We start from the raw sequence: 27,272 nt of genomic DNA, 5'->3' as shown, positions 1-27,272 counted from the left end.
AATTGTTGTTTCACTCCTTTGTTCTATGAGTAGTAATTCTTTCACCCCTCTCCTCTCATATCAGATAATTTAATTTAAAAACAAAATGTATTTTTTTTTTTTTTAATTCGAGAAAACTGTATTGTACTATTCATGAAAGCGTGCCGTTCAGCTTATCTTCTAATTTAGTTATTTTTTTTTTACTAAATTACAACAATAAAATACATTAGACAAAAATAATTTTTAAACAGATAACTTGATAAGCAGGCTAATGTGAATAGCACATATATTTTATTTTCTCCTTGCGGACGGGGCCGCGATTAAAGGCTAGTACGTACATATATGCTCAACTTAAGTATGAGGTAAGAATCATTTCAAAGGAGTGTTTATGCCCCTAGAACCTACTAAAGGATTTTGCATCACTGATTTGGCTTATTCTTTCCGCCGATCGCAATATAAATTTTCTTAAAAATCGGCACTTTTTTGCTTTTTTTTAACAACTTGAAGACAATTGAAACGCCTTGAAGAATTTTATTTGAATTCATTGTTCATTAATTTTTGGAAAAAATATGCAAAGTGAGCATATAAATTTATTATATAGCTTTTCTTTTAGTGTTTTGTTTTAATAACTTGGTGAATTGGGTGATGCAAAGTACGTGACATCGAAAACTTTGATTGGATAACGGTTGGTTGTACAGGTATAAAAGAATCGAGATAGATATAGACTTCCATTTATCAAAATCATCAGTATCGAAAAAAAATTTGATTGAGCCATGTCCGTCCGTCCGTCCGTCTGTCTGTTAACACGATAACTTGAGTAAATTTTGAGGTATCTTGATGAAATTTGGTACGTAGATTCCTGGGAACTCATCTCAGATCGCTATTTAAAATGAACGATATCGGACTATAACCACGTCCATTTTTTCGATATCGAAAATTTCGAAAAACCGAAAAAATGCGATAATTAATTGCCAAAGGCGGATAAAGCGATGAAACTTGGTAGGTGGGTTGAAGTTATGACGCAGAATAGAAAATTAGTAAGATTTTGGACAATGGGCGTGGCACCGCCCACTTTTACAAGAAGGTAATTTAAAAGTTTTGCAAGCTGTAATTTGGCAGTCGTTGAAGATATCATGATGAAATTTGGCAGGAACGTTACTACTATTACTGTATATGTGCTGAATAAAAATTAGCAAAATTGGATGAAGAACACGCCACTTTTTAAAAAAATTTTTTTTTTAATTCAAATTTTAACAAAAAATTTAATATCTTTACTGTATATAAGTAAATTAAGTCAAAATTCAACTCCAGTAATAATGATATGATGCAACAAAATACAAAAATAAAAGAAAATTTAAAAATGGGCGTGGCTCCGCCCATTTTCATTTAGTTTGTCTAGAATACTTTTAATGCCATAAGTCGAACAAAAATTTACCAATCCTTCTTAAATTTGGTAGGGGGATAGATTCTATGACGATAACTGTTTTATGTGAAAATGGGCGAAATCGGTGGAAGCCACGCCCAGTTTTTATACACAGTCCACCGTCTGGCCTTCCGCTCGGCCGTTAACACAATAACTTGAGCAAAAACCGATATATCTTTACTAAGCTTAGTCCACGTACTTATCTTAACTCACTTTGTATTGGTATAAAAAATGGCCGAAATCCGACCATATCCACGCCCACTTTATCGATAGCGAAAATTACGAAAAATGAAAAAAATGCCATAATTCTGTACCAAATACGAAAAAAGGGATGAAACATGGTAATTGGATTGTTTTATTGACGCAAAATATAACTTTGGAAAAAAATTTGTAAAATGGGTGTGACACCTACCATATTAAGTAGAAGAAAATGAAAAAGTTCTACAAGGCGAAATCAACAGCGTTTGGAATCTTGGCAGGAATACTGTTAGTGGTATTGCATATATAAATAAATTAGCAGTACCCGACATATGATTTTCTGGATCACCTGGTCCACATTTTGGTCGATATCGCGAAAACGCCTTCACATATACATCTAAGGGCCATTCGCTTTTAAAACCCCCATTAGTACCTTTAATTTGATATCCATATCGTACAAACATTCTAGAGTCACCCCTGGCCCACCCTAATGGCGACATCTCAAAAAGGCGTCCACCTATAGACCTCATGCCCACTCCCTCTTAAAATGCTCAGCAACACCTTTCGTTTGATACCCATATCGTACAAACGTTCTAGAGTCACCCCTGGCCCACCCTAATGGCGATATCTCGAAAGGGCGTCCACCTATAGACCTAATGCCCACTCCCTCCTAAAATGCTCAATAACACCTTTCGTTTGATACCCATATCGTACAAACATTCTAGAGTCACCCCTGGCCTACCCTAATGGCGATATCTCGAAAAGGCGTCCACCTATAGACCTAATGCCCACTCCCTTTTAAAATGCTCAGTAACACCTTTTGTTTGATACCCATATCGAGCAAACATTCTAGAGTCACCCCTGGCCCACCCTAATGGCGACATCTCGAAAAGGCGTCCACCTATAGACCTAATGCCCACTCCCTCTTAAAATGCTCAGTAACACCTTTCATTTGATTCCCATATCGTACAAACACATTCTAGAGTCACCCCTGGTCCACCTTTATGGCGATATCTCGAAACGGCGTCCACCTATGGAACTAAGGATCACTCCCTTTGAAAATACTCATTAACACCTTTCATTTGATACCCATATCGTACAAACATATTCTAGAGTTACCCCTGGTCCACCTTTATGGCAATTTCTCGAAAAGGCGTTCACCTATAGAACTAAAGCCCATTCCCTTTTAAAATACTCATTATCATCTTTAATTTGATACCCATATCATACAAACACATTCTAGAGTCACCCCTGGCCCACCTTAATGGCGATATCTCGAAAAGGCGTCCACCGATAGACCTAATGCCCACTCCCTCTTAAAAGGCTCAGTAACACCTTTCATTTGATACCCATATCGAACAAACAAATTCTAGAGTCAGCCCTGGTCCACCTTTATGGCGATATCCCTAAATGGCGTCCATCCATAGAACTATGGCCTACTCTCTCTTGAAATACTCTTTAATACCTTTCATTTGATACACATGTCATACAACCACATTCCAGGGTTACCCTTGGTTCATTTTTCTACATGGTGATTTTCCTTATTTTGTCTCCATAGCTCTCAACTGAGTATGTAATGTTCGGTTACACCCGAATTTAGCCTTCCTTACTAGTTTTAAATAACTTTTGAACAGCTAAAAAGAAAAAAATTTAAATTAGTTTCTTATAACTGGCAGTAATGCGCATCCGTTGATACCCCTTTCGACCATATCCGACCAATTTTCCACATGTACAATAAATGGCCTAAACAGTCTTAAACGCGTAGAAAATATAGTAACGCGCCGGACGCCGCCGCCTCGCCGATGACATTCGGCGGCGGCGTGCGAAAAACGACCCTAAGCGGCGGCGGCGGCGTTCGTCGGCGGCGTATATCTCTATTCCAAAGGAGAAGCTTACGAAATGAATTCGGTTCAAATACCTCACAAATGCCGCTTTTTGTGGAAGTCCACAAGAAATTCTTCCATAATAGTGTGGTGCATCTTATGTGCTTTGCCTTTACTTAAAATTTGTAATTGGTGAGTGTGATTCATGGGGTATCTGCGAACATGTCGACTTGCCATCAAAATCAGTCATGTCTATGTATCTTTAACTAAAATATTTACACTAATACCTTGAAACTGACTCTTGAATCAGACTCTTGCGCTGGGCTGAAAAATGGCTAATGCAACATAATTGCTGCCGTGCCAGCAACCGTATGTCCGTAGACTAAAAAACAGACCCGTTTTGGAATCGTCGCCCACCTCGGTAACACTTTTGCATTACTTCAGGGTGGCGTTTAATATTACTCATTTTTTAAGAGTCTAATGCTGTCCCTGCGTCCAGGTTCCCGCTCTTTGCTCTGAGTGTCGATTTGATCGCCACTGCTTCGCCTGTGCATTTCTCTGCGCCTATCTCAGTATACATCACGCGTGTCATGATTATAAATGCCATTTTGCTTACTGCAGTCCAGCAATCCTTCCTGTTGCCCATTTGTGATACTAATTTTCTCTTGGTAGGTTCCTCCCCAAGAACTCTATGCAAGATAAGTCTTTCCTCGTGAAAACGGGGGCAGTGGAATATGACGTGATCTGCGTTTTCTAACTCCGTGGTATACATTGGGCAAAGAGGATATTCCGCTATCCTACACTTCCATAAATACTCTTTGAAACCGCCATGTCCACTCAGTATCTGCGCGAGATGGCAGTTCAGTTCGTTGTGCTTCCGCTCATTCCATTGAGCTAGATCCCATACTGACATGAAGGTCCAACGCCCTTTACTCGAGGCCTCCCACCGTTCTTGCCACTTAGCCACTGTTTGTGTCCTTTCTCTTTTCTTGGGTTTTTAAGATGATCGCTTGATATTAGTGCTATACTGATTGGCCATTTCGCTTGCCGGTAAGTCTATTGGGATTTTCCGGGTTAGGACCAGCATCGCGTCTTCTAACACCGTCCTATAAGCACTTGCTATTCTTATAGCTGCAAGTCGGTATGCTGCTAATATATATTTTTGATGGGTCCGTTTAAATCCGTACCACACTATGTTACGTATAGTATTATCGAGCTGGTTGCTGTGGATAATAGCTGACGGGTAGCTTGTACTACGACTGAAATATCATCAGCATATCCCACAACTTGCGTAAAATAGCTACATATTATTCTGCGTAAGTAAGCTGATGTACAGAAGCTTCACAGCGCTGCCATTTATCTGCATCCAGTTCGCAGTGTTAAACGCATTCTTGGTGTCCCACGTAATTAGTATTTCCTTTTATTTTGGCCTCCAGAGATAGCTTCTCTAGCTATATTAACGACTGTTTGTATTGCATCTACGGTGGATCTTGATTTGCGAAATCCATATTGATTATTCGATAAGCCACATGTGCCTTCTAGAGTCAGCTGTACGCTCGAGTAGCTGTACGCTAGAAAACCTTTCTTAGGGAATCCAGCGTAAAAAGTGGCCTGTTTGAGGATGGTTGCTCTGGCTGTTTACCACGTTTCAGCAATAGGACAAGTTTTTGTCTTTTCCACGGGCGAGGGAACACGCCTTCTTGCATACAGGAATTAAAAAATCAGTAAATAATGTAGTCCTAGTTCTGATCATGGTTTTAAGGGGTATGTTTGACACTCCATCGGGTCCTGGGGATTTGTTATCAGCAACTCTGTTTGCAGCGTCCAGCACCTCCTGCTCGGTAATTTGCGAAATTTCCGTACTTTCGAGATCCTCGCTTTGATAGGTCCGGCGATCTTGCGCCGGGAAAAGTGTTTCAACAATATTATTCATTAGTATCGGGCACGTGGGTTTCTGTGATATCGGTCATATAACTTTGGCCATCACAGTTCTGTAGGCTGATCCCCAAGGATCAAGGTCGACATTATCCAGCAGTTCCCTAAAGCACAACTTCTTGAGGCGTGCGCTGGGCCTTTACGCAACTTCTGGGCATGGAAGCATCACATGCCATACATAGCGACTTAGTTATTTGAACCGACAGGTCTTCCGCATGCGATCCTCGTACTATGGCATCCTTCCAGATAATATCAAATATTTGTGGATCGAAAAGGTGCTGTTTCCATTTCCTACTTTGTAGATGTTTTACTGCTACCGTTCGTGGAGTTTCGAGCAGCTCTACGCTAATAGCTTTATGGTCGCTGTGTGTGTAGACGTTGCTTATGGACAAAGGCGAGATCGAGAAGGACTCTACCTCTTTCGTTGGTTCGTCTACTTCCCCGCACAGATGACCATGTATTGAAGTCTCCATACACTAAAAGCGGGTGTTAACCTCGTGCCGCCATGATAATCCCGTACATCATGTCTTCGAACTCGACGATGGTCATGCTCGAGGGGCATAGCAACTGAAGACGTATGTGTATACCGTTGATTTTTGCCCATGTTAATCCTGCTACCGTATATGTATATGTAGACCCGCCATCAAAATCAAACTCAGTTTGATTTTCACCAGTCACTAAGAGCCAGCTCTATGTACTTAATACTAAAATATTTTCACTAATACCTTGAAACTGACTCTTGACTCAGACTCATTGTGCCTTATCAAGAGAGAGCACTTCACAACTTTTCTTCTGGGTATTTACTAAACACCTTTTATACTTTCCATAAAAATGCATACACACATACATGCATACAAATATGCATATTTACTCACCAGCGCCTATAAGTCGTGTTTGCTTTCAATAGCACTTTGAGCACTTGCATGTTAATACCTACTTACGATATTCGTTTACTTTTTAAAGAACATAAACTCTTGTTTATTTTCACAAGCCCGCTTATTTTGTCATCATCATGTAAGGAAGTCATTTATTACATTTACCTTTAAAGGATTTTTTTATTCTTCGTACTTTTTTCACATAACTTTTTGTTACCTTACATCCGTTTCCTCTGTTGTAAACGTTGATGGAAGATCAAAATTCGATTATGTCACAGCAAAGTAGAGTTCAACAACGCAATGTGTTCACATGAAGACATACACGTACATACATGCATATGTATATGATATTCTGTGTATATTTGCGTATGACATACTTCATACGATTCACACAATTATTGCTTCAACTTATTCTAAATCATGCTCGTGGCCAGGTTGTTTAACTCTGTTGCAAAAATAAAATTGAAAAAAAGTTCAAACTTTTTGCAAACTTTTTCTCCTTCCCTCATAATAAACTCCAATATTGCAAAATAATTCCCTTTGCTTTCAAGTTTGTGTGTGTCAAAAAGGAAATGATTTGTCAATGAAATAAATTCACGTCTTTGATTCGATTATCGAATAAGTACGAGTATAAGTTGCCCGTAGTAAATTTCAATAATCAGCGTTACTTACGGGCTTATATGCAGCTTAATTTGAATCTGTTTAAATCTCTTTGTAAAATTTTTAAAAAATTTAAAAAAAATCTGAAAAAATTGGGTATTGAGCCAAACCTACTAGTATTATGTGTAGAAAGGAGAGCCGCCATTGCGCGAGATAGCCCGTTTTTAGCGGTAATGAGAGAGCCTCAGCTTTTGGCCTTTTCAATTTCCCCGTTGGCCAGCCATAATAATTGGCTCGATGTTATTTTGAATTTTTCCTTTGCTCTTGCTCCGACTGTGGCCAAATATACAGTGTTTTTACCATGCATTCTCCTTAAGCACAGGGATCCATTGACGTGATCCTTGCTAATATAACTACGGTTTCCAATCTGCATCAACCCTATAACAAGCGAAATTTTGAGCGGGGCTATGCAGCCAACACTAACACTAGCACAAGTCATACTCCCACTCCCTCCGCTAGATGAATTTACCGCCGCCAATGACTGCAGTCCCTCCTTAGAGCTATGACACCATTATCCTTGGGTCTCTGTTATTATCAATGCTATGAAACTTCCGGCCTCACTGTACTCTTGATTGACTGATCAAAATTGTTTATGGAATAAGTGGTTTGATGTTCAAATAAGATTGATAAAACAAAAAGATAACTATTAAAAGCTTTGAGATAAAAAAGCCTAGCTTGACCGTAAGAGGTGGCCAGCGCCGCGCCATCCATTTGCCCGTCACTAACTCTTGCAGATCTCTAAGACTTTTGGGTGTGAGAATTTTGATAAAAAAGAGGGCTTGCATTTATTCATAGCATTAGAATACCTTTGCCTAAAAATATGCAGACTCTAATATTTAATGCCTAAAACAAATGAATAATAAAAACTTGGAATCCTTTTATAATTTGCAGGTTATTGGATTTTTGGAGCGCAATTTTGTGATACTTGGGTCGCCTTCGATGTGATGTGCTCAACGGCGTCCATTTTAAATTTATGCGCTATATCAATGGACCGTTATATACATATCAAAGATCCACTCAGGTAAGTAATAGGTCGGCCGTTCATTATATGCATGTGTAGGTGTGTGTGTGTTTGTATGTATTTTTATGGTTGACCAATATAGGCGAGTTATCCAAGACACCAGTAACAGCTAAAATTGGCACAGCAACAACAACAACAAAGCCACAAGAGTATTTAAAATTATAAAAAATGGAACACCAGTAACTGGCTAAAAGCTTTAAGCTTTCTAGATGGGTGGATAGATGAATGGAAAGTTGAAACAACTGCTATCCAACGTTTGAGTGGTTCTATAGGAACAACTTATGCCGTGTGTACAACAAAATAAAAAGAACATTCAAAATGTTTGAGTACTTCCTTTATGTAAAAAGCAATCGCCAGATTTCACAGTTTGTAAATGGACTTTCTAAATATCTGTAAATATCTCGATCCCAGTCCCTTCAAAGTTTCAGGCCACTGGGTTTTGAGAAACTCAAACTCAAAAGCAAAACTACCAAGCGAAATTTTTTTTTTCTCATTTTGCATTGTCATGGGGTTCTGAAGTATGTTCTTAGTTTTAGGAATCTATCTCTACGGGAAGTTACTCAAAAAGCGGACGCAAGATACCACATTATGTAAATAAAAAAAATGAATAAATAAATGTAATGCACAATAAGCTGCGAGAGATTTTAAGCCGAGCTTCTCATCCAATTTGCATCGTGCTTTTATTTATTTTTTACTACAAATTTCCGGGACAGGACTCCGAACGGCAGCTGAAATGCGGAGTTTTCACTGCGAGCTTCTCATGGCACAAATACGCTCGGAATGCTTGCCAAACACTGCCGAGGGGCGGCCCGCTTAGAAAATGCTTCTTCTTACGGCGGCCGCCGTAAATGGACTTTCTTACAATCTCTAAATATCTCGATCCCTGTCCCATATAGAAAGCTTTGCTATCCTAAATATAACAACCTATTAAATTTCGAAGCTGCATTTGAAGATCCAGGTCACTAGGTTATTGGGAAGTTTCTTGAAATTCGAAAGAAAAATGTCCAAGCTCGGATGATTTTTTGAATTTTCGCAATCCCTTGATCACAAAGCGAAAAGTTTTTCTCTCATGTTGCATTGTCATAGGGTTCTGTAGCAGGTGGTTAATTTTAAGAATCTAGCTCTAGGGGAAGTTACTAAAATAGCGGCCCTAAGACGCCACATGTTGTAAGTTGACTTTCTAAATATCTCGATCCCTATTCAATAAAGAAAACTCTTTAATCCTAAATACTATAAACTAATTTCAAAGTTTCAGGTCACTGGGTTATCGGGAAGATCCTTGAAACTCGAAAGCGAAATTTCCAAGCTAGGAATAATTTTTGGACTTTCACGATTTCTGGATCACCTAGCAAAGTTTTTTTCTCTCATGATAAATTACAGTTAGGTTTCGGTGCGTGTTTCAAGTTTCAAGATCCTAGCTCTCTAGAAAAATACTCAAAAATGAATTGCAAAGTTATCAAATTTTGTATGGAAATTGGCGGAAAACAACAAGCAAAACTTATATAAAGGAAGACAAATGCTTACAGACAGACAGTGACTATAAAAGTAACAATTTATACACGAAACAATAAAAGGTAAGATACAGCGACGATGCTGTGACATAATGGGCATATACGGTATAAAAATAGCATCAAAAACAACAACGTAAAATGTATTGATTGCATAATTGGCAACAGAGCGATTAAACACCATTAAACTTTCAGCGCCGTAAATTTTTTTTTTACGATATAAAGAACGGTGAATCATGAAGACAATAACGCGAGTGTAGGATACAATGCTACCCAAAAAGAGTTAATCCAGCACATAAATAAATAATGGGATGGGTATTTTAGGGGCGTACCTGTGAGTGAAAGTATGTGAAGTAAGAGAGAGGGCTCATATGGCAAACCTTTGGTACTATTTTTAAAATTGGATTATTGATTTTTATAAATGGAAACAACTGCTACAACTATGGGTTTGTGTATATACATTTGTATGTATGTGTGTATAAGTACATTGTGTTGTGAGCTTACAGTTCATATAAATATTCAAATTTAATATCTAGAAGTAAAGCAGTAAAGCCTTTACGACATTTCTGCATACAAAATCTGTTAAAAGAGGGGATGTGATAAGCTGTCATATTTACATATGTGACACTCAGTGTCAGAAGTGTTGGTTTTGGTATCAGAGAAAAATTACCAAATCTTACATGCAGGTGGTTACTAGAAGATGCTTCTACACAACAGTACCCGAAAATCAAAAAGTAGGACAAGTCAAGCAATAGTGATGCGTTTCTGTTGTTGTTGTTGTAGCTAAAAGGACACTCCCCGATGGTCTTGGTGTTATCGATGTTGATTGTCTTTTGCCGGATGCAGATCCGGTACGTACCGGTAACAAGCACCATTAAGGTACTAGCCCGACCATCGCGGGAACGATTTGGTATGACCACATGAAACTTTCTAGGCCATACGGCCCTCACACCCCTTAGATATATAAGGAACTTGGGGTCGCCACAGCCTCGGCTGCTAAAGAAACAGGATTCGCCACGGCTAGTTGAGGTTGACACTTGGGTTGGAGAAGCTATATATTGCACTGGCAACCCGTTGAAAGGGTTGCGCTACACAACCCCTTGAATCAATTGGGTATTTTAGTCGCCTTTTACGACAGGCATACCTACCGCGGGTATATTCTAATTCCCCTAACTCGCTGAGGTAAATAGTGATGCGTCTTAAGGATTATTATATAGAGAGGTATAGGTTATAGCAGTATCACTGCTGGTGACTGGGACTATATCACAGACCCCAAAGAGCTAGCCAATAAATTTATGTTTCAGAAACAAGTACTGTACTGAATGAAAAAAATTCCTAAATAAAATTTTATATTGCGATAGTATTTTTTTTTTATCCTTGTACATACCTACCGCCGATGTTTTTTTACTGTAATTTGGTTATACCCAATTTTTAAAATTGATTTGCCGCTGTCACCTACCACACCTTCTTATTCCTCCAAACGTACAACATTTTTTTTTACTAGGCTCTTCTTTCTTTCTCATTTTGCTTGTTATTGAAGGCTTGACTTCCAAAGCTAATATATTTTTATGAAACACCATGATTCAATTACTAGAGGTTTGTTCTCCAACGATGACAGAGCTTTAAAACTCCCAAATTAAAAAAATCTGGACGGGTTGCTTTTACGAAGTAAGAAAAACGGAGAATAATTCCATCCCCTTCGGCGAAAATTTTAGTTGAAAATTATATGTAGTACTGAATTAGGAGTGATAATAAATTTGTAAATAATTCATTTTCTACTAAATATTTCGTAAATTGATGGCTTATTGTTTTAGAACTTTATATTCCGGCCTTAACTTTGACAGATGAGTTAAGCTTTTTCGTGGTCCTGCTATGTTTATTGGGATTTTTATTCTGAAATTTCGGAGAGCTCTCTTCCGTTTAAGTATTCATGGAAGTGCTCCGGACAAACAGTTAATTTAGAATATTCGGAATATGCTTGTTTGATACTACATCACGAGGTTTAAACATCCCAAATAACTGTGTACATAATATTTCAAATATAAAACGATTGCACATTCTTAAATGGAGATGAATGTTCCGAACATACGGAATGAATAACTTAACAATGCTCAGTGAGTACATTTCATTTTGGCATCTCCATTATTTACTATTCACATTCTTACGTGAATCGATTTACTAGTCGAGTTATTGACGTTGAATTTTAAATTTATTAAGGTATCGTGTGTTCATAGGTTTAAGAAAGTGCACGATTTCATGGTGTCCTTACTTTTCATAAAAATTTCTATGTTCAGCGAAACCAAATAAATTTATCATAAATTAAAAAAAAAAATGTTAAGTAATTATGCAGTGCGGTACTTATCGGGTGTTTGTAAACTGATTGCTTCCTATTTCTACTGCTAATATTTTCCCAAAAATCGCAAAGAAACAACACTATTTACGGGAGCAAATGGCTACAACTGTCAAAAAATTTGCCGGCTGAGCAAACTTCTTGTGATTGAATCATGATGAAACACCAACTCAGAAATAATTAATCCAAAAGCCTATTTGTCATTACTAAAAACTTATGGGGAGTTATAAATTTGCAGAACTTTCTGTACCCGTCCTAAGTGTAGCTACTCAAATATGGATATTATATTACGGTATCACTTTATGTATTTTAAATAAGTAAGAACGGGACTGCCTTCGGCTGTGCCGAAGACATCATACCTTTCGTGAATGGGGCTGAACAATAATCTTATCCCGTTCCTAATCTCCGAATAATTCGATGTATAAGATAAGAGATATATAGTGAACTGATCGACATACCTAAACGATTTTTAAGATAAATATAAAATAAAAAAACAGATAGGTACTTTGTGTGAGGATGCAAAGTTTCAGGTTTTTTGTGGTCCGCGTGTAAAAACTATGACTACGAATCACGTACTTCAATAATATGTATATGACGTAAACGTAACTATTTGATGAAATTTGATGAATTTTGAAGCCTGTAGCCGTAAAAAAGGGGCAAAAATTAGAGTTTATATGGGGTATATAATATATATGCCACCGATCTCTACGAATTTTCAGACAACAATATATGCTATATACGTAAGCATTTGGTGCAATTTGAAGCTTCTAGCTGTTAAAATGGGGCCGAAATCGCAAAAAAAATAGATATATACTATATATATAATATATATACTATCATATATATATTATATATATCACCGACCTCTATGATTTTTTGACACAACAATATATACTATATACGTAAGCAATCGGTGAAATTTGAAGCTTCTAGCTGTTAAAATGGGGCTAAAATTTCGAAAATATATATATATATATACTATATATACTACCATATATATACTATATATACCACCGAACTTTGTGATTTTTTCAGACAACAATATATGCTATATACGTAAGCATTCGTTGAAATTTGAAGCCTCTAGCTCCTAAAATAGGGCAGTAATTACGAAAAGTTCTTATCTGAACAATCGTTTGTGGGGGATATATACTATATATACGACCGATCTCATCAATTTTTTCAGGCAACAATATGTGCAATATACGAAATTATATGGTGAAGTTTGAAGCTTCACTCTGTTAGATTGAGCAAGATATGACAAAAATCCTCTTTTTCTAAAAAATCGGTTGTATGGAGGATATATGCTATAGTGGTCCGATCCGGCCGGTTCCGACAAATGTCTAATCGGACACCCAAATACACCCGGTCACCAAATTTTATCAAGATATCTCAAAAATTGAGGGACTAGTTTGCATACAAACAGAGAGACGGACATGACTTAATCAACTCAGCTCTTCATCCCGATTATTTCGGTATACTTAATGGTGGGTCTATCTATTTTCCTTTAAGGACTTACAATTTAGGGTTTTGTGACGAAATTAATATACCATTTAATTTTCATGAAATGTGTAAAAAGCTCATTCCATTTCTACCATTATATCATCGGTATCATTTTGTACTTCCGGTTTGTTATTTTTTAAACAGCTAAACGATTAAAGTGACATTTTATGAAGCGCTTTAAGCCGCTTTAGTACAAAAACATACACACATACATACTTATATAGTATTTCCATAAACGCTCACGATACTGCTGATACCTCATTTATTGCTGTTTACATTTTTCATGTCCGTTATTAAAAATGCATTAAAAAAACATGTTTAATACTTTACAAATATTCGCTGTAAAAAATGTTAGTACCATGTGTACATCAAAGTTAGTATAAAAGTTCACTCGCTCTCACTCATTATGACATTCTCGAACTGAACGGGTACAAGAAACTGCAAGCAATTTGTTTGTCATGTTAAGCTGACAGATTAAAAAGAGCGTATTCAAAACAAACTGGCTCCCAATATTCAGAAAAAAACTTTGCGTGTATAAAATTTGTAATTCGTCTTTCCATAACATCACAAGTATTCACACCTCTTTTCGCTGCCATTACATGCACCGAAATAAGCAAACAGCTCTTGATGATACAGAAACACTTCAAGCTCACGCTTCTAACCATTTCATTTGTAAGGCAATGGCTTACCTCGAGTGCGTGAACTTATCAAACGTTTTATCATTACTTGTGCAATTACTGGCATATGCTGATGACATTGATATCATCGGCCTAAACACCTAAACACGCTGTTAGTTCTGCTTACTCCAAACTGGAAAAAGAAGCGGTAAAGATGGGCTTGACGGTGAATGAGGACAAAACGAAGTACCTGCTGTCATCGAGCAAAGAGTCAGCGCATATGTGCCTTGGCAACCACGCTACTGTTGGCAGCCATAATTTCGAAATAGTAAAAGACTTCGTTTATTTGGGAACCAGCATCAACACTAGCAACAGCATCAGCACTGAAATCCAGCGAAGAATCAATCTTGCCAATAAATGCTACTTTGGACTAGGTAGGCAATTGAAAAGTAAAGTCCTCTCTCAGCGAACGAAAATCATACACTTATCATACCCGTCCTGCTATATGGGGAGAAGCATGGACCATGACAATAGCAGATGAAGCGGCTTTGGGAGTGTTCGAGAGAAAAGTTCTTCGAAAGATTTATGGACCTCTACGCGTTGGCGATGGCGAGTACCGAATAATATTTAATGATGAGCTGTACGAGCTATACGCAGACATCAACCTAGTCCAGCGAATTAAAACGCAGCGGCTGCGCTGGCTAGGCCATGTTATGCGAATGAAAGATGATGCTCCGGCCAAGAAAGTGTTTCTATCGGAACCCGCCTATGGAAGCAGAGGTAGAGGGCGGCCCCCACTCCGTTGGAAGGACCAGGTGGAAAACGATTTAAACTCCCTTGGTGTGACCAATTGGCGCCGGTTGGCGGAGCGAAGGAGCGACTGGCGCGCCTTGTTGGACGGCCATAACCGTTTAGACGGTTAAGCGCCAATTAAGTAAGTAAGTAACTACGATTACCAAAATTTTTGTATGTGTTGTAAGACAGTTTAGGTTAGGTTTAACTGACCTGTCAATAAAGACCTCACATAGACTGAATGTGATCATAGTGTTACCGGAATTTGTTTGGCGACCAAACGGAAGAACCCCAATCATGTGCCAGGACATATGTTATAGAATAACTCCGTCCTCTTGGCAAATACAAGCAGTTTTCTAGAACCCATCAACAGAGCAGGACATGAACACAGAACGTGCCCAACTCTTTCTTCTTGCAACTCACACTTCCTACACCTGCTGCTACTGACGATGCCTAACTTTTAAGCATGTGCCGCCAGAAGGCAGTATCCAGTCAATAAGTCCATCGTGAGCCTTAAGTCTTCTCTCTTCAGAAATAGGATCCACTTTGTGAGGCTAATCTCGTAGGTTTTGCATATGATCTTAGAAATTTTGCAGCCACGAGCTTTTTTCCAGGCCTTTCAGGCTTGATGGATCAAATGCAACTCCTGTCTCCTTTTGATTTCTCCCAAACGGATTGGGTCGTCTATCGTCGACTCAGCGAGTGTTGCACTCTCATCGGCCTTTTCGTTACCTTCTATCACTCTATGGCCGGGAACCCAGTAAAGATGTATGGTCCGGCTGGAGCAAAGTTTTTCCAATGCCTTTTTTATTGTAAAAGAGATATTCACATTCAAAGTTTTACACATAAAGGTAACTATGACAACGCTCAAACGAAAAACTTTCCACCATGCAATAACAAACTGTTCGGAATCTAATGTTCACCATCTATCACTCAACGGCTCATTGTTTATCAACTCCACCATTCAGTATCTATTAGTAATTATGCTACACTCAAAAAAAAAAGTTCCTAAAATTTAAAAAAACGAAGAAAATATGCGATTGCTCTTGCGCGATAGATACGCTTCCCTTAATCAAGACAAATAAAAATAATAGGGGGACTCATGAAAGCATATAAACTTATAAGGTGTAAAATTATATCCATTTACACACGCTGTTATATAAACGCACCTAGTAATACTCTTGATAAACTTGATTGTTTATCAGCTGTATTATTGCCGAATAAAATTTTTTTGATGTTATACAAATTAAAAAATGCCAAGATTAAGTGAAAAATCAAAACTAAAACGCATTTACTTGCTGATGTTGGAGATTTCTGATGAAAATGCCTGCTGTAATGTCTGCAAGGTTGCATTCCTTTGAGTTTACCGCGTTTACACAATGAAATGTGCGCGTAAATTTATACAAAGCGATTTTTCATACAAAATTTGACAGTTCGTTTACGCACTAGATAAATGTATATGTTTACACACTTTATAAGGCATTTATACGGTTACATGAGTCCCCTTAATAATAATTTCTCTAAAATGAAGATATTTTTTTCCTTGATTATAGGAATAATTATCTGAAAAATGAAGAACACTTCATCAAAAAAAATTTAATTTAATTGTGTAACAGTCACGGCAGTGAATTTCGAGTCCAGGTCCGCAACTTTACTTCTTCACTGAGGGAATTCAAGGAGTTGATAAGCGCAATTCAATTTCAAATTTATTATACACATATTAAGCGCTCGATGTCTTCGTCGCAACAACAGCAACTTGTTAACTAAACTAACTCGTACAAGTAAATAAGATGAGACATTGTAGGAAAAATGTCTCCTCAATTGAATGATAAATTTAAAAAAAAAGATATTTTTACTAATTACATTTTAAAAATATTTTTATTTGCCTTCAAATATTATAATTTATTAAATTTTAATGAGCTCGAGGCAGTTTAAAAAATTGAAACACAGTTTAAATTTTTATATTTCAATTTTATTTGGTCGATATTTCGATCTCATTCTGAGATCATCCTCAGGAACTGTGGACAAAAACAACAATTAGTTAACATGTAAACAATTTTCAAACCCTAAACATAATACCACTTACACAATTGAATATGTTTTACCGACTAACAAGATGTACGAAAAAAGAAAGCGTAGAAGTCAAATAAATATGAAAATATAAACAATTTAAAACACCGTAAGTATAAACAAAAATCTACAAAAACAATACATAGGATGACGAACAAAAAGACATAATCATTTGCATTAACATACAAATGTACATATGTACATATATATTTGTCATCCCACTGCATTTGTTGTGTTGAGCTGCAATTCTAACTAGAACAGTGTTGTTGTCTTAAAACTAAGTCGCGGTAAACGCGCGCCAGCTGATCAGTGTCTATTTTATAATTCATTTTCGTGTCATTAGGGGTGTTCGTTATGTGCAGCATTTCTAAAGTATATCTTTTGCCGTAATTTTTCTCCTCGTGTAAAATGGATACATTATCGAAATCGGGATAATGCCCGGTATCTTTGCAATGTGATGACAATGCCGTCTTATTGTCCGAAAAACTGCTTCTTAATTTCACATTTGACCTGTGAGCGGAAATCCTTGTCTTGAGTTTCATTTTTGTTGTCCCCACATATACCTTTTTGCATAAGTGGGACCCGTCACCATTACACGGAATCCTGTAAACTACATCAGACTTCTCTTGTTTGGGAATTCTATCCTTTGTATTGCTGTAGAGTTTTCTTAGCGTGTGTTTATAAGTTGACGCGATCTGATATTAATCTCTGTCATAGAGCTTTGAAAATTTTATTCTTTCCGTTATTCCTGGAACATGAACTACTGATTTGTATATTTTTCCCTCTCCTTTGGCTATGTTGGTTCTCTCCTTATTTTCGGTAAAGTATGTTCGAAGTAATTGCTTTATGGTTGTCATAGGGAAGTCATTCTTTGTCAAGGTTACTTTTATTTCGTCAATATTCTTTCCGTGAAAAATCGTGTCGCTCATCGAGAGAACTCTTCTAATGAAATTGCTTGAGGTGTTTATAATTGTTTTTTTGTCATGTTTTACTAATTACATTGAAAATTTCCTCAGTTTAAAGAAAACTTGTTTGAGGAAATGTTTTTTCTCATTTTAGGTTTTAGCGTGCAAACATTTTAAGAAATTTTGTTCAAACTAAAAATTTTTTTGCAGGTGATAAAACAACTGTTAAGAAATATATTTCCTTCCTTAGAGACGTATACATCTTCAAAGCAATAAAGAGCTCATATTACACAGGCATATATACACATATACAAAGAAGGCAATAGTGGATATGAGATTCAGTGGTATGAGACAAATAAATAAGCCACTAATCGAGAAGGCTGCTCGCGACAACTCCACAGGCTGAGATAATTGGCAAACGAGGTAGCTGATAGTATAAAAGCAGCACAAGCTAAGGAATCAGTTTAATTTTAACACGCCATAAGTGAATTACGTGAATACATTTAATTGTGAAATCCTACTACCATAGTAGTGTTGTAAATAAAAGCATTTCCCATATACAAAACATTTGTGTTTACTCTCTCGACAGTTTGGTGATGCGAACGACAATTGTCAAAAACTTCTAATAATATACATATATTAAAATTAGCAGACCCGGCAGACATTGTTCTGCCTTAAATTTGGTTTATCTGCATACATTTTAATAAGCTTTTTCCTTAACTCTGCCATACCCCCTCCCCCCCCCCCCTCCTTACTTGTTCCTAAGCCTTTTATTCACTCCCCCCTCCGTCTTTTTCGCTTCATCTATCTCTATCTTCGTCTCACTCTATCTCTTTCTCAGTCTCCTTCCCTCTTTTCTCTTCTCTCAAGTTCTTCATATTCTTCTTCATCCCTTATTGTCAGTCCCAGAGGGTGGTGTGCATTTTGTTCCAGTCCTATTCCGAGTTCCAGTCCCACTCTGAGTCTCAGTCCCAGTCCTAGTCCTAATCCCAGTCCCAGTGCGTCTCTGGTCTACTTCCCGGAAAAAAGGATCGTAAATATTAATATAGGCAAATTTATATACCAAATTTCAGGCAAATCGAATAGGACGTATGTAAATAGGTATGTGATTATTATTAATTAATGACTTTATTTTGGTTTCGCATGCATATTTATCAGCTTTGCCAGTTTGATGCGACTGCATGAATATTTATCAGTTTTGCCACGTTGATGCGACTAAATCGAATATCACAATGAAAATTACTTTAAAGCTCTCAGCAACAGCTTTCATTTGGTATCCATATTACACACTCATTCTAGGGGTACACGGGCCCACGTTTTGGCCATGTGTATGAAAATTACCCTGTACTAAAGCACACATCAAGAGCTTTCATTTGTTATCCATATTATGTAAACACATTGTGGGGGTACCCGGGTCCACCCTTTGGCCTTTATCTCGAGACCCTAGCCACCCAGGGGTAAGAAAAATACCCCGTATCAAAGTACAAACAGCTTCCATTTGATACCCATATTGTACAAACACATCCCAGGATTACCCAGGTCCACATTTTGATCTCAATACCCTAGCCAAAACGGGATAAAAAGTATTCTATGTCCGTCTCCTGGTTCTGGGCTAACTCTCCATCAATTTTCAGGTAGATCGGTTTATCCGTTCTTGAGTTATAAATAGTGTAACAAACAAAACTTTCTTTAATATACATATATAGATGAGTAGTGATTTTTGATTTATGTTTGTTCAAAGGCTTGTAACTTTAAATCGACTGAACTGAATAGAAACTTTCCATTGACAGTTTGATCAGAAATCAAGAAATGCTATGTAAGCAACTTGGAATTAAGCACAGGAGCAGGAACCGAAGCTTTCTTAGTATTTAATAAAACTAATGAAATTCAATTAACCACTTTCTTTTCTCGTATGAGTGTAGCGTTGTGAAGTCAATTCAATATTGAACTTCCAAAAATCTCCGAGAAACCTAATATGATATAGCGCCTATGTCATTGACAAAAATAGACTATTCTTACAAAAGTTTAATCACTGCTAATAAAAAATTAATTGCCATAATTATTTGGTAGAGGGAAAGTCAGCAGATTAGTTTATACACGGTCCTCTTGGTAACAACAATCAATCAATTAAGTATGTGCTTCGCAATTAAGTACTTAATAATTGGAAGCTTAATTCTCTCATTATGTAATATACATATATGTGTATATATATGCATATATAATATACACTGTCAATTAATAACATATTTTCGTTCATACTCATCTCCGATATAATTATCACTGATTTGCAAATCACTGCACGCGCATTAACAGCAATGACTCACTCCAAAACCAAAGCAATTTTATTGTATATTGTTTTTTTTTTTTGTTGCAAAAATATACAGATAATAAATATTGCAATATACTTTTGTATACATACAGTGGTAATTTTTATGAAACTTCGTCAGCTTGATTATTTTATTTTATTTTTTGTATCTTCGATACTTCAAAATAAGCCCTGTATTAATTTTATAACTGAAACTATTCAAACCAATCTCAAAATCGATTCGGACATTTATAGAAATTTTTATTTGGTGTTCTATATATTTTTCGAAGCATGCAGTTTTTTTAGTTCAATCAAGTTACGTCCAACAAGGTACAAACTTTGTTTTAGGTTTAAAGCCATACAACGTGTGAAACATTATTTTATATGAAAGAAATTTACGTAAACACGCTGCGGAAAAAAAATATTTCAAAAATTAATGAGAATTTCGGGAGACCTTGAAATTTGTTTGACTAAAATTTATTGGGCTACAAAACTGCATACTCAGAAAAAATTTATAGAACTCCAAATAAAAAATTCTAAAGTTATTCGAATTTTTTAAACAAGTATTTAAGATTGGATCTCACAGTTTCCGTTAAAATTTTCTTTGAACTTTTTTCTTAAATTATTGAAAATAAAACAAAGTTGAGTTTTACTACCGAAGTTTGGATACAATTTTTCTCTGCTATTCTTCTTTCTCTGCTGGTTGTATTAATAACTCAATACCGAAGCTAAAATAAGTGCTACATTTTGTGATGAATTTGATGATTTCTTGATTTACTTATTAATAAACTGATATCCTGAATTGCGAAATTCTCTTATTTACAAGCAAATCCTAAGCATAAATTGAAAGCTTTTTTCGCCACATTTACACTTCAATTAATTTCATGGTATTTAGCTTTGAGGCGCTTAAGAGAACCGATCGCGGTGCCATGCTCCAACGCTGCTTTTTAAATCTGGCAGTATGACAATCTCCACGTATGAATGTTTCCTAACTTATCTGAATATTTTTGCGCATCTCATTCTGTTAGCCTCTACATAGAAGAGCTATTCGATCCGACTATCTTTACATAGCCAAAAGACCGCATTTTCGCGTTCAATGTCCAACTCAATGATGAATAATACGAAACAACTTTTTTGAAGCATTATTGATGACACCAGGAATGTGCTCAAAGATTTGAATCGCGGTTTCCAAAAATCGCTGTGCAAAAGTTTTTTTTAGTAGTCTTAGTACTCACGTGGGGTTTTTTGCTTTGCAGATGCTAAATTAGGTGTCATCATTTCTTTAGTGTGAGACTCCGGCGAAAAATGGTGCTACTGACATTTTAAGTGCTTAAAACATTTCCTTACAATAAGAAGTTTTATATTAAAAGTAGAGTAGCTGCCACTTTATGTTCATTAAAAAATACATCTGTTTGCATATCGATAAGACAAGGTTCCGATAGACTCATATATGAACAAATAATCTCTTGATCGATTGTAGGAAAAATTATGAAAGGCATGCAGTCTCCAAAGATATGCAAAAGACGCGAGTCTAGGGCAAATTTTGCTTTTTCCGAAAAAATTTCAACCAATCCGAAATAGTAACCATCGCCGTTTGTAAACTTTACAGTTTTTCTCTAATATCAATAACAAAACACATTGTATAAAGCAATATGAGCAAAGCTCGCTAATTAAATACATATGATCATATTGGTATAATAGTAACAGCGGAAGTATTAAAAACACATACTGTAAAAATCCGACCAAATGTTACTAAGCTTTCAAAAGCGCGCCTAAATCATATCCACACTATTAGGAATAAACTACATACAGAATGTATGTGCTTACATGGTGAATAAAAGGAATAGGAACAAAAAAGGCAATTCTTAGAGACCAATTGTAAACGATCAACGGGACATTCATATGGCTATGAATGGTGGAGATTCGAATTCAATGCTCAGCTACCGAAAAACTAGCTGATGAAGAAGTGAAATTCAGAAACATGTCCTAGTAACTGTCGCCGTTTGTAAACTTTACAATTTTTCTCTAATATCAATAAATTTTCTATATATAGTGATACAAATTTATCGTTCGGCACTAGACCTAAAGTGCCAATAAGTTCTAGTTCGTTAGTAACAAAATTTTTCCAGCTATAAAATCGACTGTTTGGATTTTTATATTTCATATTGGACATATCTTTACGAAATAGGCTACCAACAAAGAAACTGCTACCAGCTTTAAGGAGCTTCGGTTACGAGTATGCCTTTTTCCCCACACTTTTCCACCGGCTCGGAACTATCGAAAAAGGGGATAATATCGTACTAGAAGCAAGATGTAGAATTTTGGTCCTGTACAAACCAACGAAAGAGCACCAAGAAAAGAACTAGATCTTAGCTGTAAATGTTTACACTAAATCGGAACTATTAAAAGAAAAAGGCGAAGCACGCTACCACCACACCACGTCGGCTGCTTTTCCAAAATTAGAATTAGATAATAATCTCCCTGTTAGTCCCTTCGGTAATATATAATTCTCAGTTTGCACTTTAAAATTCTAATATTTTAATAAGTGAGAATGGAAAATAATACATAATATTTCCATAAAGCATTGCACATGACTTAGAAATGACGTATATAATTTGTATGTATGTATATGGAAAAATGCTTATGTGATTTTGCTTCGAATGCCAAGGCTCAACTATCCGTTGAATGTTTACTCAGTGTTCTTGCGTGATAAACTAGCGCAAAACCAAGCAAATAAAGACTAAGAACATAAGCAAGAAATTAAACTGAAATATTTAAGAAGCACCAAAACACAGCACCAGATGCTCGGACGGTACTGAAATACCAAGTAGTAACAGCACATTATACTTAAGAAAAAACAAACGTATAACAAACACGATCACATTCATATGAATAAGGAAGTTCATACGAAAATCCCAAAGTTAAGGCAGCTGACTATTTATAATCAAGAAAATCGCTTGGAGCTACATAATCTATATAAGACTATACAAAAAAATTCTTTGTAATGCAGATAAAGTGAAAATGGAGAACTGCAAATAAAAAAAAAAACAAGTAAGGAAGGCTAAGTTCGGGTGTAACCGAACATTACATACTCAGTTGAGAGCTGTGGAGACAAAGTAAGGGAAAATCACCATATTGTAAAAAGAACCTGGGGTAACCCTTTTTTTTTTTTTTGGAATGTGTTTGTATGACATGTGTATCAAATGAAAGGTGTTAATGAGTATTTTAAGAGGGCGTGGGCCTTAGTTCTATATATGGACGCCTTTTCGAGATATCGCCATAAAGGTGGACCAGGGGTGACTCTAGAATTTGTTTGTACTATATGGGTATCAAATGAAAGGTGTTAATGAGTATTTTGAAAGGGAGTGGGCCTTAGTTCTATAGGTGGACGCCTTTTCGGAATATCGTTATGAAAGTGGACCAGGGGTGACTTTAGAATGCGTTTTTACAATATGGGTATCAAACGAAAGGTGTTAATAAGTGTTTTAAAACGGAGTGGGCCTTAGTTCTATAGGTGGACGCCTTTTCGGAATATCGTTATAAAAGTGGACCAGGGTTGACTCTAGAATGCGTTTGTACAATATGGGTATCAAACGAAAGGTGTTAATAAGTGTTTTAAAAGGGAGTGGGCCTTAGTTCTATAGGTGGACGCCTTTTCGGAATATCGTTATAAAAGTGGACCAGGGGTGACTCTAGAATGCGTTTGTACGATATGGGTATCTAATTAAAGGTATTAATGAGGGTTTTAAAAGGGAGTGGCCCTTAGTTGTATATGTGAAGGCGTTTTCGAGATATCGACCAAAATGTGGACCAGGGTGATCCAGAACATCATCTGTCGGGTACCGCTAATTTATTTATATATGTAATACCACGAACAGTATTCCTTCCAAGATTCCAAGGGCTTTTGATTTCGCCCTGCAAAACTTTTTCATTTTCTTCTACTTAATATGGTAGGCGTCACACCCATTTTACCAAGTTTTTTTCTAAAGTTATATTTTGCGTCAATAGACCAATACAATTACCATGTTTCATCCCTTTTGTCGTATTTGGTATATAATTATGGCATTTTTTTCATTTTTCGTAATTTTCGATATCGAAAAAGTGGGCGTGGTCATAGTCGGATTTCGGCCATTTTTTACACCAATACAAAGTGAGTTCAGATAAGTACGTCAACTGAGTTTAGTAAAGATATATCGATTTTTGCTCATGTTATCGTGTTAACGGCCGAGCGGAAGGACAGACGGTCGACTGTGTATAAAAACTGGGCGTGGCTTCAACCGATTTCGCCCTTTTTCACAGTTATCGTCCTAGAATCTACGCCTCTACCAAATTTCACAAGGATTGGTAAATTTTTGTTCGACTTATGGCATTAAAAGTATCCTAGACAAATTAAATGAAAAAGGGCGGAGCCACGCCCATTTTGAAATTTTTTTTTATTTTTGTATTTTGTTGCACCATATCATTACTGGAATTCAATGTTGACTTAATTTACTTATATACTGTAAAGATATTAACTTTTCTTTTAAAATTTGAATTAAAAAAAAAAATTTTTTTTAAAAGTGGGCGTGGTCGTTCTCCGATTTTGCTAATTTTTATTAAGCAGGCATATAGTAATAGGAGTAACGTTCCTGCCAAATTTCATCATGATATCTTCAACGACTGCCAAATTACAGTTTGCAAAATTTCTAAATTACCTTCTTTTAAAAGTGGGCGGTGCCACGCCCATTGTCCAAAATTTTACAAGTTTTCTATTCTGCGTCATAAGTTCAACTCACCTACCAAGTTTCATCGCTTTATCCGTATTTGGTAAGGAATTATCGCACTTTTTCGATTTTTCGAAATTTTCGATATCGAAAAAGTGGGCGTGGTTATTGTCTGATATCGTTCATTTTAAATAGCGATCTGATATGAGTGCCCAGGAACCCACATACCAAATTTCATCATGATACCTCAAAATTTACTCAAGTTATCGTGTTAACGGACAGACGGACGGACGGACGGACGGACGGACATGGCTCAATCGAATTTTTTTTCGATACTAATGATTTTGATATATGGAAGTCTATATCTATCTCGATTCCTTTATACCTGTACAACCAACCGTTATCCAATCAAAGTTAATATACTCTGTTAGCTCTGCTCAACTGAGTATAATAAATAACTAAATTGTGGATTTCTTGTCGAGATGCTCAGATTGACTGTCGGCTACTATTATTCACTGAGATAATTCGTACATGTAAATATTGTGAGAAATATTCAATAAAGTATTCTTGACAAAAGGAATTGAAGAAAAATTGAGAAAAACTATAGTACGCAGCACGCTTTGTTTCGCCCGGAAACTGTTTTGCTTGGATTTAAAAATTGAACCTCGGTTCCGCTCTTTATCCCATTCTCTTCTACTCTATCCTCCAATTTTCTTATAAAATTCTTGTCAATCCCTTATTCCATTTGTCTACCTCCCACTCCCCAGTCCCACTCCTACTCACAAACCCACTCCTAGTTTTGCTAAACTTCACATTCCCATACCCAGTACCACTAAAACTCCCTCTCACACCTCAATTTCCTCATATATGGAATATCTATAGCAAATATCTGATACCTGCTTCACCTGGCAGACCGATTTCAATATTTTTGTTTGTATAAACTTTAACAAAACGATATGAAGCTAACGCAATTTCTAAAATAACTTTCATTTAGTATTTAAAATAAATATTATATTTCTTCCCCCATATTTCATATTCTCGATTTTTCTCTCTTCTACTCCCACGTTATTTCCTCTCTCATTCTTCTTCATTTATTTACTGGCAGAAAAATTTCAAAGTTAATAGCTTATCGAAGCAAAACCACTGTACTAAATTTCAAGCAAATCGCACCATAAATAAAAATTTCTCAACCAGGTCGGTCACTGGTCCACTTCCCGGAAAAAAAAGTTTTTCAAATAATGAGCTACCCACGGAAGTACCCCTATACCAAATTTCAAGCAAAGCGCACCATAATATATTTTATTTATAAAAGGTAAGCCTCTGATTCACTTCCCGGAATGAAAGGTTTCTCAAATATTATCTTTGTCCCTGCCCCTGTGCCGAGATTCATCACAAATCACAAATAAGATTATTTCAAATATGTCGGTCCCTGCTCCACTTTCCTGGCCAAATGTTTCCTTCATTTTAGGCGAATGTTTTCTCTAAGTGTACATTTATAATAGGTAATCAGAACTACCGGATGTCTCCTTATAACCCCTGAACATCGTCTACATAGTGAGGCCAAAGAGCTCAATATTAAAGAGCACAACGAAATGCCGAACAAGCAATTCTTGCTTAATTGTCACAAACCAAGACATCCTAGCAAACAACTGCTCGATTTAGCACCGCCTCCACGGAGATTAAGGGAACATCTCCTAAAGCACTATACCGAGATCCGGAACCTGCCAACGCAGGCAAGCATAAACAGGCCCTTAGCCAAATCCACACAGAATCGGTAAACGCCTTTGCCGGGACGCCCCCGGTGAACCCCGTTATTACTATGCAATATCCCACCCTTGCAGAAGAAGAAAGCACATTACCAAGGGAGACACGAGTCACCCTGGCCCAACTTCATTCTGGATACTGTAACATGTTAAACTCTTACTTGTCCAGAATCAACCCCGACATACGTAATGTATGTCCTGCATGCGATGTGTCCCCACATGACACCAACCAGCTTTCCAATGGTCCGCCCCTGTTGAAACAGACAGTTTCCTTGTGAGTGGTCGTGCCCATTGAATGGGGCGAAGCACTGTTAATACAACAACAACAACACAGTAGGTAACAAAATGCTTATGAAAGTAAAATGAATGAAAGTTGCAGGAAATTTCGAATATTAAATATCCGCGCATGCAAACTAAACCAAAATAGTTTAAAATATCCGATTTACACAGTTTTTATGCTCAGAGTGCTTTTCACAGAGAGTATATTTACTTTGATTGGAAAACGGTTGGGTGTACAGGTATAAAGGAATCGAGATAGATATAAAAAAAATAAAAAAAGTGGTCTGGATTTGACTTTCAGAGGACTTAGGGAAATGAAAAAAATATTAGTTAATAACACAAAACCTTTGATGGGGATCGATTTTATGTCTCATTACATGACGTTTTTATATATGAGTACTTTTTCATAAAGTCTTAAACAAAAAAGTTAAAGCAAATAAAAAATTTAATTTATGGGAAAAATCATATTTTTACCGTTAATTAATTTTCCTCACATTTCCTCTAAACTTGATTAATTTATTTATATAGTTAGGGTTATATACTATGCAATGCACTCGGTTTCA

General features: G+C 36.6%; 1 protein-coding gene across 2 annotated transcripts in view; it reads left to right on the top strand.

Moving 5' to 3' along the window:
- Dop1R1 (Dopamine 1-like receptor 1) overlaps window positions 1–27,272 on the top strand; it is a 363,402-nt gene that overhangs the window by 226,942 nt on the left and 109,188 nt on the right. For both annotated transcript variants that reach the window (XM_067769834.1, XM_067769827.1), the window contains exon 5: window positions 7,785–7,914. In XM_067769834.1, the coding sequence (XP_067625935.1) occupies window positions 7,785–7,914 (130 nt within the window). The remainder of the gene's footprint in view (window positions 1–7,784; window positions 7,915–27,272) is intronic.

The sequence above is a fragment of the Eurosta solidaginis genome, chromosome 1, assembly GCF_040869045.1.
Source record: "Eurosta solidaginis isolate ZX-2024a chromosome 1, ASM4086904v1, whole genome shotgun sequence".
Classification (NCBI taxonomy): domain Eukaryota; kingdom Metazoa; phylum Arthropoda; class Insecta; order Diptera; family Tephritidae; genus Eurosta; species Eurosta solidaginis.
Note: the sequence above shows the minus strand (reverse complement) of the source record. Positions and strands in the feature narration are given on the sequence as shown.